This window comes from Paroedura picta, chromosome 9 (genome assembly GCF_049243985.1).
Source record: "Paroedura picta isolate Pp20150507F chromosome 9, Ppicta_v3.0, whole genome shotgun sequence".
NCBI lineage: Eukaryota > Metazoa > Chordata > Lepidosauria > Squamata > Gekkonidae > Paroedura > Paroedura picta.
Genome location: NC_135377.1, coordinates 11,971,935 through 11,984,814, shown reverse-complemented (window position 1 = coordinate 11,984,814; position 12,880 = coordinate 11,971,935). Strand labels below are relative to the sequence as shown.

The 12,880-nt window shown below is 43.5% G+C and overlaps 1 protein-coding gene across 5 annotated transcripts in view; it reads left to right on the top strand.

The window, feature by feature from the left end:
• COL14A1 (collagen type XIV alpha 1 chain) overlaps window positions 1–12,880 on the top strand; it is a 142,369-nt gene that overhangs the window by 79,355 nt on the left and 50,134 nt on the right. For all 5 annotated transcript variants that reach the window (XR_013233988.1, XM_077351584.1, XM_077351582.1 and 2 more), the window contains 8 exons: window positions 453–599; window positions 1,435–1,509; window positions 2,893–3,032; window positions 3,667–3,790; window positions 4,985–5,128; window positions 7,243–7,407; window positions 8,661–8,699; window positions 9,318–9,456. Coding sequence is in view for 4 of the 5 variants with exons in the window: in XM_077351584.1 (XP_077207699.1) it covers window positions 453–599; window positions 1,435–1,509; window positions 2,893–3,032; window positions 3,667–3,790; window positions 4,985–5,128; window positions 7,243–7,407; window positions 8,661–8,699; window positions 9,318–9,456 (973 nt within the window). In the remaining variant the exon portion in view is untranslated. The remainder of the gene's footprint in view (window positions 1–452; window positions 600–1,434; window positions 1,510–2,892; window positions 3,033–3,666; window positions 3,791–4,984; window positions 5,129–7,242; window positions 7,408–8,660; window positions 8,700–9,317; window positions 9,457–12,880) is intronic.

Below are 12,880 nucleotides of genomic sequence, written 5' to 3'. Positions count from 1 at the left end.
TACAAACACTTTGTAATTGTATTTACAGGGACTGCTGTGTTTGCTAATCTACATTCTTAAATATGTAATACATTTAAGTAAATTGGTTCATACATTGTTGTTTTATTTATTTAAGTATTTATGTCCAATATAAACTTAAATGACAAAGCAATTTGCTCAATCTCTATGGTAAAGACCATAGAGATTGGGGGATTCCTAGAGTGTTACTTGATATGGTGACATCTTTTGTGTGAAACAATTGGGAAAACAATGCAGAGGGGGAAAGCTTAAGCCCCCTTTGTGCTTCTTTCTGCAAACTGAATTAGCATTCCAAGTGAGGGATTTCTGGATTAGGTACATCAACTGGAGTTTTGTAACATGTTAATTGACCCATTATTGTGTGCGCTTGCTCTGCTTTAATATGTCACATTTGTTCTAGAAAATGATGTTAAAAGTTCTCTTTCTAATTTCAGATGGAACAAAGAGGGAAGTGATACTGGGTGGCGGGACCCCGAGACATTGCTTCTTTGAGCTGACCCCTGGTACTGAGTATAAAGTCAGTGTTTATACACAGCTGCAAGAAATAGAGGGCCCTGCTGTTAGCATCATGGAGACAACATGTGAGTTGACTCTTTCTTTATTGAGGTTCATTAAACTGTTAGGAGTTCTCTTTTCTGGTTTTAATTTCTGAAAAACTCTCTCATCATTTACCATAACAGTATCAGCTCTAATCAGTATAGAACATAGACTGGAGAGCTGGTATGGTGTAATGTCAGACAAGGGTCAGTAAGACCTGGTTCTAAGCTGGCTTTCAAACATGAAACTCATTGACTAATTTTGGGTCAGTCATTCTCTCTCAGTCCATGAGCAGTATATAGACAGTACGTTTGCCAGGCTTGCATGTCACATTTCCAGTAGCTTGGAAGGTTAGGTAAGGGGAGGAGTAATGGAGTGCAACCCATTGACATCACTTCCTGTGAATTCCCTGCATTTGCATCAAGTGACTTTCTAGCAATTTCCTCAACCTCTATGGTAAAGGCCATAGAGCTCAAGGGAATTCTTAGAGTGGTGCTTGATGTGGTGACATCACCATGTTGTATGCTGTTGTTCCCCCCCCCCTCTGTTTTTTTCTGGTTCAGCTGTGAATGAGTAAGGGGAGCTGTCTGGTAGAGGGCAGAACTGTTGCACATGGGAAGAGCAGCATGTTGAGGTGGGGTCAGGAGCGAGTGGCGTGGGGACAAACTTTAGGGAGGTATTTCCCACCTGACTACACCTCACTTGCCGTTATTTCCATAGTGCATGTGCCATTTAATTCTTCCACATAGAAGGTGCTTAAGCTAAATACAGTACTGAATTCTGCAGTTTTCTGTGTTCTTCTGGAATTGCATCCTACACACAGCCTGTTTGAGGTAGCTAAGCTTACCTTGTGTTGTTTTTTTCCCCTCTGTCCTTTAGTACCATTTCCCACTCAACCGCCACCAACTCCTCCGACTACCACCCCACAGCCTACAATTCCTCCTGCAAAGGAAGGTAAGCTGCTTCCATAGTAATGGATGTAATACGGTAATGATCTTATTGTTTCTTTCCAATCGTAAATTGTTTTAAATTCTGCAAGGTTGGAATCCCAGGAACATTTCACGTGCTACATGCTGCCTGCAGGATCAATTGAAATAGGGTGAAGAGAGAGAGAGTGGTTTTATTTATTTATATTTAAATGTTTAGGCCATCACTCCCGAACTCAACTGGCTTGTGGCGGTTTACATAAAATCTAAAAAGCCCCATAAAACAATACCCATATAACACCAATTTGGTGGTAAAATCACAACCCACTTTGCCCCCACCCACCCCAACCCCCATACACAACAGCCTTCAGGAGGCAGCCTTAAAAAATGTGTTCTGGCAGGCTTTTACAGGCCTGCACAGGGAGGGAGCAGCTCTTTTTAGCCCGGCCTCAACCAAATGCCTGGCAGAAGAGCTCCATCTTACAGGCCCTGACAATCGGAATAATTGTTTTGATTCAAAGATTGAAATTGAAAGTAGTTTATATTGTGTCAGACCATTGGACTATGTAACGAATTCCTGGCTACTCTGATTGTCTGTGGTTATCCAGAATCTCAGGAAGATAAAAGCCCTTCTTAATACTGGGGTCTGCATGTATTGACTCTTGCAGGAAAAAGAATGGCTTAATCCATATGGTGAGAGATACCATATTTGCAGCTGAGTTGCAAAGACTAACGCAACTCTACATCGGAATGCATTGTTAAGTATTTCCCTCCTGTAAATGAAAAACTAGCACATAAGGATTAAGGATTTTGCCCAGCCCTGTTCCTTGCTGTGTTAGTTTTCTAGCTGAAAGTACTTGCTTACATTCTGTTAAAACATTTATACTCCATATTATCCAAGGCTCAAAGTGGCTTGAACTGATGATAACCATTTGTGATGGCTGCAAAAGGAGGCGGAGCCTTCCACAAAATGGCTGCTACAACTTACTTTCAGTCATACCATGAAGATGCTTGTGTTTGGGTCACAGACAGTACCGGCGCATGTTTTTAAAAATCTGTGTAGGCAGTCAAATCTTCCATGGCCAATAGCTCTACCCGGCACCATCCAGTTTCTAAAAATAATTGGCGGGCACCAGGGCAAATATCAGCAAGCATCTTGGCACCTGCATCATGGACGCCTGCATTAGTCAGTACTCAGTACAAACACCTAAAGTGGTCCAAAGACATAAAGAGTCAATAATTAAAGATTAAAACTCATTTTACTAGTGAAGTCTTACCTCATTCTTCTGCATGTGTAGAACAGACCTGATATCCTTTAACAGGATATTGAGCCTGGGACCTCCAATGCATAAAATATATTCTCCACTAATGCACTTCAGCCTCTCTCAGAAAGTATTTTGTTTCTCCCCAGTTTGCAAAGCTGCAAAGGCCGACCTTGTGTTCTTGGTGGACGGCTCGTGGAGCATTGGCGATGACAATTTCAACAAAATAATAGCCTTTCTGTATAGCACTGCGGGTGCTCTTGACAAAATTGGTCCTGACGGAACACAGGTGAGGGTGAGAAGAAAACACAAAGAGCAGATAAATAAATGCTTGCAGCATTTAGCTTTCAGATCTAGAATTACATGGCTCAAAATACAGCACATGGCATTTGGATAGAATTTTTCTTTGGTGGCATTTTTGTGCTCAGGATGTAATATATACCTATATAGAAGAATCCCAGTACAGTTACCTGTCTAACACTAAAACATCAGGTTTCTAGGTCCCCCGTGGCTACTGGTGGGGCATGGGGGGTGGATAGGGTTGCCAGAGCCAGCTTGGGATATGGACAGACCTCTGCATAGCAGCAAATTGGCATGTACAGATAATAAAGGTGTTAATAATGAATGTGAGAACCTGGCCTGAGTCCAGTGGCACCTTTAAGACCCAATTCTGGGTATGAGTGAGAACTGAGCATATGCAGATACACGCACATTCCTTCAGATACATTGAAACAGATTTCTCCAAATGCTGCATAGAGGTAGGGAAGGGCTAATTGGAGTCAAGCAGAGGTGCATTCTTCATTAATAGACTCTATTTTAAAAGTGGCACTATTTAGAGGGGCTTCATAAACCTTACTGTCACAGGATCCTCAGTCTGGGGTGGCTAGCATTCAGAATCAATTAATGCCATTTTACCCCTGCAGGTAGCAATTGCTCAGTTCAGTGACGATCCCCGGACAGAATTCAAGCTGAATGCCTACAGAAGTAAGGAGACTCTCCTGGAAGCCATCCAACAGATAGCGTACAAAGGAGGAAACACCAAAACGGGTGGGTCTGGATGCCAGGTGTAACTTGGCATGGCTGGTTTTGTTTTTTGTTTTTTAATTCAACACAAACCATCATTCTGTTTCACCCAAACTCTAACAGGTGTCCTAGGAAAAAGGATTTTCATTCATTCATTCATTCATTCATTCATTCATTCATTCATTCATTCATTCATTCATTCATTCATTCATGTGATTTCTATCTTGCCACTCCCATACAATGGCTTGTGGCGGGTCACAAAGTCCTCATTTAAAAAACTATTCAAACCCCCATTAAAAGGACATACCAATACAGTACAGAAAAACCACAGAGAACAAGGTGATAAATAACTCCATCCCTGCACCCAAAATACTGACACATCCACTATTGGGGAGGGAGAGGGGACCTAGCTGTCAACATCCCAGGTGCTAACACCATCCCTAGGAGGGAGGGGAGTATGATCTTCCTCATTGCCCTGGCCTCAACCAAAGACCTGGCAGAAGAGCTCTGTTTTGCCACAACACAGATGCTTTTAAAATAAAAACCAACGCTGCCACGGAGAAACGCAGAACGATACAGCATTCCCCCCTTTTTGGGATTCATGTTCTTTTGGACTTTATTTCTGGGTTGATTTGTGAGGCACTGAACATGGTCCCTGGAGCCCAAAAAGACATTCTATGTAAAACATAGTGCTCAGACCCCTGTATGATTGGGAGGATGCATCAGTTGGCCTCATCAAGGGGGTTAGAGTAGATGGCTTGTATGGCCCCTTCCAACTCTATGATTCTATGAATTTTTTCCCTAAGAATCAGGGCAGTTATGCTTGTGAGCAAAAAAAAATTGCTGAGCTGCTGGTCATATGAACTGATAAAGGGTTGAAAGAAACAGTGAGAGAGGTGCCATGGCTTCAGGCAGGGAGATGGCCAATTAAACCTGGGTTCCATGCCCCAGGGAGTCCTCCTTGGCCTTCCCACAATGTAGTGATTCCTTCCCAGGGCCTTCTCACTTATGCTGCCCCTCAGACCTCAGTTTCCAGAGCTGTTGCCTGTTCCTGGCTTGCTTTCTCTTGGACAGCTTGGGCTACGCAGGCCTGCTCTCTTGACCACAGAAACTTTTAACATGAGCTGTTCACTGTGGAGTCTGTGTTGTTTATGCATGACATGACTTTGCTTCCTTCGCCCACTGCACACATTGCACTGTTTTTCTTTTGTGTTACAGGCAAGGCAATCAAGCATGCTCAGCAGGCCTTATTCACCATTGAATCAGGGACCAGAAAAGGGACCCCAAAGGTTTTGGTGGTGATCACAGATGGGCGATCACAGGACGACGTGAACAAAGTCTCCAGGGAGATGCAACTAGATGGTAATGTTGGGTCCTCAAACTATCAGTTAAAGGTTGATACATAAATCCACACTCTGGCAGCTTTGGTAGCCATGGTCAGAAGGAGTCATTGAAACTGCACTCTCTGAGTGTGTGTGCTTAAAAGTATAAGAAAACTTGTCATACAACCTAAGTTTGTTGCCACACAGAATATTTGGGGTGCCTTATAATCAGCCTGTCTTGGCATTAACACATGGTTATATGTCATAGTGTACATGTATACAATATTCTGACCACTGAAGGAGGCCTTGGAGACAAAAACACGTTTGGTCCTGTTTCAATGTGGTTCAGGGTTATTGCCCTAGCGCTGCCTTTCTCAACTTTTCTACCATTGAAAAACCTGGAAACATTCTTTAGGCATCGAGAAACCCCAGAAATAGCAGGATTGTGAAAACTTAGGGTTTCTTGATGGGCCTGGGAAGGGTTTCCCCAATGGGTGGGAGTTAATTTTTTAATATATATTTTAAAATTTGTTAAACATTTATTGAGTGATATGACCACATATGGTCATGTCAAGATGCCCCCCCCCAATGGCCAATGATAGGCCTGGAGGGGGTGGGGAGGGGAGGGGCCCCGGGTGGGCATGTACACAGCTGTGGTTCCAACCATATTCTGCACGATCATGTCACTTCTGAGGTTTCTTGGAGCCTGAAGAATGTTTCCAGGTTTCTCAATGATTTAGAAGTTGAGAAAGTCTGGTGTAGTGGTTAGAGCCAGGAAACCCAGATTCAAATCCCCACTCAGCCATGAAACTGAATAGGTGATACTCTGCTGGTCACATGCTCTCAGCATAACCTACGTCACAAGTTAGTTATGAGGCTAAAAGTCATACAGAAGAACAAAATTAAAATGTAGTAGTAGACAGAGGACTTCTCTTCCTTGCAGAAGTATCTGGCTCTGGAATGAGTCGTAACGCCCTTGACTCCTAAAATGCTTTTTAAAACATCCCCCCAATATTCCAAGAAGTGATTTATAATCTCAGCAAACCAGTGTTGCCTTGCTGGCTCACATCCCAAGTGTGTAACACCATGCTGGCACTTTGATTAAGATGCTCCACTAGAATGCTGGCACAGTGAGTGTGAGAATTAGGTCATGAGTTATTTAAATGAAATAAGGGAAATTAATATGTGTGCTTCTTTGTCTGTTGGATGCAGGACGTAGCCCGTGATCCTGAAATAAACTTGGCCGGCCAAGAGAAGAGCATTCCAAAATAAGTCATTTTTAGAAAGTGTTGAAAGGCTATGCTGATGTTACTATACAAAGTTTGGGTCCACTGACACCTTTAAGACCCACAAAGCTGAATTCTGGATATAAACTTTTGTGTGCCTGCACACTTCTTCAGATACATTCACATTAAAACTTATCCCGAGAATTAAACTTTGTTGGTTTTAAAGGTGCCACTAGACTAGAACTTTGTTCTATTGCTTCAGACCAACATGTCTACTCACCCAAATCTATGCTGATGTTAATCAGGGTACTGGTGTGTGTGGGTGAATGGTGCAACTGGGACTTCTGAATTGCAGTGGAGTCCAGACTGATTTCTTTTCCTGTGCTAGATTTAGCCATAAGATTAGCTAGATTAACTCTTAGACCATTTATGCACTGGAGGTTTCATGCCGGGCTGCAGGCTGGAGTTTTAGTCATGGCAGGTTGCCCCACCTCTTCCTGCACCCACACGGGGGAGCATTTGGCCCGGTGCACCTCATCCGCCCCCAATTTGTACTCCTGCATGGGAGCTGGGGCAGTGAAGTTCCCAGTAGGGTTGTGCGATTCGGCTGGTTCGGCGGCCGTTCCCTCCGGGCGCAGCCAGCGCCGCACCGCAGGGGGGGGAGGGCGGTGCCGGCAGCGGCGTGACAGCGGGCGCAACCACGCAGGCGTGCCTGTGTGGTTGCGCCCGCTGTCACGCCGCTGCCGGCACCGCCCTCCCCCCCGCGCGGAGTGGCGCTGGCTGCGCCCGGAGGGAACGGCCGCCGAACCAGCCGAATCGCACAACCCTAGTTCCCAGTGCATAAACGGTCTTACAGACTCATCTTTATGTGTATTTTTGCCCATTCACTTATCACGGGAGCTTCCCCTTTCCTTTTCTCTTGCCACAGGGTTCAGTATATTTGCCATCGGAGTGGCAGATGCTGACTATTCAGAACTGGTAAACATCGGCAGCAAACCCAGTGACAGGCACGTCTTCTTCGTGGACGACTTCGACGCCTTCAAGAAGATTGAAGATGAATTGATCACTTTCGTTTGCGAAACGGCATCAGCAAGTTAGCGATTCTTTGCTGTCGATAGCTTCTTTCCATACTTTCTTTTACGCCCAGGCTAGCCTGATCTTGTCAGATTTTGTTAGCTAAGCAGGGTTAGCCCCGGATAGTATTTGGATGAGAGACCTCCAGGGAATAGCAGGGCTGTGATGTTTAGGCAGGCAATGGCATGCCACCTCTGAAGTCTCTTGCCCTGGAAACCCTGAGTTTCCGTAAGTCCACTGTGACTTGATGGCCCTTTTTACCACCACCACTGTCTTCTATATACTCAGTATGACAGTAACTAACAGCCCATTCCTGTGGGTGTCCCACTGTGTTCGATGGGCTTACTCCCTAGTATATATCTTGTATTGCAAGTTTTCATGTATTTCACAGGGCTTACCTTGTCTACACTTTGTGGGGATTTATGATGATATGGGGAGCAGCAGAAGTGTGCTCAAATAGCAGGAAGTCTGTTGAGGCAATTAGGACACCGGAGGAGAAATTATCATGAAGTTCCTGTCCTATCTTATGCTAAGTATACATCTCCTCTGATGCCCCCTGCAGGACACCCTTTATATTCTGCTGAATTATGCACACTGCAGATCTTGCATATTCCAGCACATTTCAGGTCAGGAAAATAGCACGGAAGAGAAGGCTTAATCTCACCTCCTCATCTACATTGGGCCCGATTTGAGTCTAGCCTGGGAGTTAATTTCTGAGAATGGAACATGTCTGAGTGGATATAAGGTTGGAATGTGGTGGAAACAAGGACTTTGTGACGTGTGAATCAACCTAAACTGTTCTTATAGAGGCGTTCAAAGAAAGTAAGCATATATTTATTTATTCATATTTATATACCACCCTCCCCGAAGGCTCAGAGCGGTTATCTTCAGAGCAGGAGGAGGAAGTCAAATGGAGGAGGTGACAACCATAAAATTAATTACCCAGAGATGATTCCAATGGTTACTGTGTCAATGTTAAAGACTGCTGTGCTGGGAAGTTGGCAGTATCATATCAGTATTCTGTCATTGCTTACTTGGTGATGGATTTTGAACAGATGCTTATGATACTAACTGTGCATTCCTAAACAGAGTTAGATTCTTTGGCTTATCGACCTTAAGACTGCAGTGTCATTTAATCAAGCAGCTTAACCAAGGCTGTGGTATTTTATGATATTCAGTTTCCATCCATAGGTGGAAATATAAAGTATTCGTAAACATTTGGTTTCATTCAGCTTATAGGAAACTTAATCTTTCTTCACTTTCTCCTTGCAGCCTGTCCACTGGTTTATAAAGATGGCAACAGTCTTGCTGGTAAGCTCTTATTAAAAGCTTATGTGTCCAATTTAGTGAGATGCCATTAATATTTCTGCAGGCAACATGAGAGGTTTAGTACACCACTGTGAAAGGGGGGGGGGCATCCCATTTATTTATTTATTTATTTATTTATTTATTTATTTATTTATTTATTTATTTATTTATTTATTTATTTATTTATTTATTTATTTATTTTTCAATTAATACCCCTCTGCTCCCAGTGAACTGGCTCTTGGCGGGCCACAAATAAAACCCCAATTAAAAATATACAATGTAATCCAATTTAAACACCCATTAAAAAAATCCGGAGGTGACATGGATCACTGTGGTCAGGTGCTCGGGAGACAGGTAGGGTGCTAGTAGCCTTGCCTGATGGAGGTGGTAAAACACCACCTTCTTGGTATTTGTGATCTTCTCCTCTTCTTTCTTTTCTATTCTGCTGTCTCCTGGGATTGCAGTGTTGATGAGCCAAACCCTATATCTCATCCACACCCCTACTCTTGTGATATCAGGGATATTGCTTTGTTATTGTTATTGTCATTATTATTTCTTCATGTCCTGGCCATATTTATAGATAAAAATGATGCATACTATTCCTTTCTTTGTGCCTTCCAGGATTTAAAATGATGGAGATGTTTGGTTTGGTTGAAAAGGAGTTTGCAACTGTGGAAGGGGTTTCCATGGAGCCTGGAACATTTAATGCATACTCCTGTTACAGCCTGCATAAAGACGCCTTGGTCTCCCAGCCAACCAAGTATGTACTGCCAATATGCATTTTATTGCGCTGGTCATCCGCCATAAAAGAGAACTCATAGAATCCTAAACCTAACATATTCTGTGTCTTTGTATATAAAAAAGGGATTTTGTTTATCTCATCCTGGGTTTGATGACGACACCGGGGAAAGGTGACTGCTCCAAGCAGTGAATTTTAGAGCACCATTAAAGGACACCAAAGTGCCAGTGAATTTGTTGGTTACTATATTTTTACCAAAAGGGTGAAGGATGGCACAGGGTTTTGTCTCAGCCACATAAATGCTACGGGTTGTCTCTGAATGGTGCTCAATAATTACAAGCATAAAAACCTGAGACGTACTTTTGTGTGCGATGGAAATAATTTCACAGAAGCAAAACAGTGGGGTTTTAGGAATGCGAGGCAGCTGAACCAAGGAGTCTTCCTTAGTTATCATGACAGGCATTGGGGTGCAAGGAGGTGAGCCTGGGTAGTTAATTTCATTAGACATGGGAAATTCAGTACAAATAATTAAAGAAAGAAGGCAAGACAAAGCATAAGTGGCCCCTGAGAAGTCTCCTGCACTGAGCTATATATGCATCTATGAGAACTATTTGTCCAGCTGCTGCTGAATGACCACTAGTGACGGGGAGTTCACCAGCTCCTTAGGTAGTTCATTCCACTGCTGAACTACTCTGATTGTGAGTCCCCCCCCTGATATCTAGACAATACCATTCTACTGCACGTCCTGTCCTCTGGTGCCAACAGGAACCTTTCCCTTCCCTCCTCTGAGAGCCAGCTTGTTGTACTGGTTAGGAGTGCCGGCTACTAATCCGGTGAGCCGGGTTTGATTCCATGCTCCCCTACATGCAGCCAGCTGGGTAACCTTGGGTTCGCCACAGTACTGATGAAGCTGTTCTGACCGAGCAGTAATATCAGGGTTCTCTCAGCCTCACCTACCACGCAGGGTGTCTGTTGTAGGGAGAGGAAAGGGAAGGAGATTGTAAGCCACTTCGAGAGTCCTTCGGGTAGAGAAAAGTGGCTTATAAGAAGCAACTCTTCCTCTCCCTCTTCCTCTTTCTCCTCCTCCTCCTCTTCTTCTTCTTCATCTTCTTCTTCTTCTTCGTGACAATCATTCAAATACTTAAAGGCAGCAATTATGTCCCTTCTCAACCTCCTCTTCTCCAGGCTCCTCTTCTCCCTCATCCTTTCCTCATTGGGCTGTAAATAAAATGGCCAATCTACCCCTGGGCACCTGGCTATCGATATTATTCTTGAATGGAGATCTTTCTTACTTCGCAGGGAGAAATGGTGGGCAGCCTCTTCCCTCCAAACATTTACAGTAAGCGTCTCTCCGGTATATGTGACTGCCTTTGGAGTATTGCCAGAATTAATCTTTACCTTGGCTAGATCTATGGCTTTTTAAACCCATATTTTTTAAACTCTTTCATCATGGCCCAGCCTGACATGGGGGCTGAGTGCTGAAAATTCAAGAGAGAAGTATGTTGAGTTGCTGAGAAAGTGAGATTTTGCCTGGAAAGCCGAGAGATAAAGCTAACACAGCCCATATGTGGATTCTGCAAATTGTAATGATTAACATTGTGGTGGGGAGAGAAAATGGAGGAGAGAGTCAGGCAAGCACAGTTTGTAACGTGGCATTAACAAAATCAGTGATTAAATTAAAATATGTCGTTTCCCATGTTCTTTTGTAGACGGAGGCCATGTTTATACATACCTGGATCAAAGTGGGTGAATTGTCTGTAATCAGTAGCCACAGGCAGGAGAACCGAATAGAAGGTGCATTGGTTATGCCAAGGAACTTTTCCAGCAAGGCAGCCTCAATGCCCATTTTTGGTGACTAGTAGTAGTGGAAATTCTTGAATAAAATAAAAATAAAATAAAATTTGCGGTGGTTTACTGCAGTCCACAGATGTAATAATCATGGGGCAGCATCGGCATCTGAATCCTCCTTGGAAAAAGAAACTTGCTCATTTTCACAAAGCTTTTGTTATTGCTGTTAGCTTCCCTCAGAATTTCTCAGATGTTTAGCTCTGCGTTCTCTTCAAATTTCACTGGAGGGTAAACCTAGCAACAACCAGAACATTTGCAACCCTTCTGAGAAAGTTCAATAGTCCTCTTGGAATTCAGTCAACTCCCCTATCAAATTCCTTAGATGTTTCTTCTAAAGAGAAGCCCCCAATTTTTCTTTGGTTTTGGCTTTGGGGAAATCCAAAGCTCAGTTGGAATGTGGTTCAGTTTGTTCTCCTACAATTTTCAACGTGCAATCCTTTGCAGAGTTACTCCAGTCTAGGCCTAGTGTTTTCAGTGGGAGTAGAACGGGTTTAGGTTGGAGTAACACTGTGTGGGACTGCACTGTTAGTTGTTTAACTTCTCTGATTTGGCTTGCACGCCCAGTGGCCTCTTGAGGACCATCCAGATGAGATGCTGGAACATGCACGATCAAATCTTCCCAGCAATTTTTAAATGGAAATAGCAGCTGCATAGGGGGTAGAGGGGGTTTCATGTATATAGTACCTCATAGCCATATGGCTGTAGAGATAGTGTCCAAAGGAGAAAAAAATCATTATTAAACCAGTCATGAGGATTAATTTATTAAAAATTAAATCAGAAGCAACATCCAAAATCTTAAATAGTAGTTTAGAATCTCAAAACTTCCAATCCACAGCAGATAATGTTATAATTAATGCTACTGCAGGGCCTAAAAAGGGAGCTCCTCCACCAGGCATTTGGTTGAGGTCAACATGTGCTATCATTTCCCAAGGGCCCTCCTCTTGAGCCCCCTCCTAAGGCACCCACCATAATTCTGCCCAACCCACTGGGCTATCAGTATGAGTTAATTCAGTATTTCCCAAATTTTTCTACTGTTCCATGTTGCTTGTTGTTTCGCTTCATTCATTATTGTTAATCTAAATTATCTGTATTGTTTCTGTTTGGTTTTATGTGAACTGCCCTGAGCCTTCGGGGAGGGCAGTATATAAATCTAATAAATAATAAAAATAAAAAGCTGAGGAACTGGACATGTGAGTGATGTTTGAGATCCCCAGCCCCAGAGGAGTCAAACTGGCCTCAACTGGAGCCAGGGCTTTCTCTGCCCTGACACTGGCCTGTTGGAACGCCCTTCCAAATGAAATCAGGGCCCTGCAGACTTCAAACAGTTCCGCAGGGTCTGCAAGAAAGAGCTGTTCCGCCAGACCTGTGCTTGAGACCCCCAGAACCTCACCAACAACTGGCCTCCCTACAACATCTTCACAACGCTTAGCTAACAACACCCCTTCCTCCCACTGAAGAGAAGGTGGTGCGCTCCTTGGTTTTTAACGTAAACTGGTTTTAATGTTTAAAGACCTCAACTTTTGTTTTGATTTATTTATTTATTCAATTTTTATGACTGCCGCTCTCGGAAACCGGCTTGCAGTGGTTCACAATATTG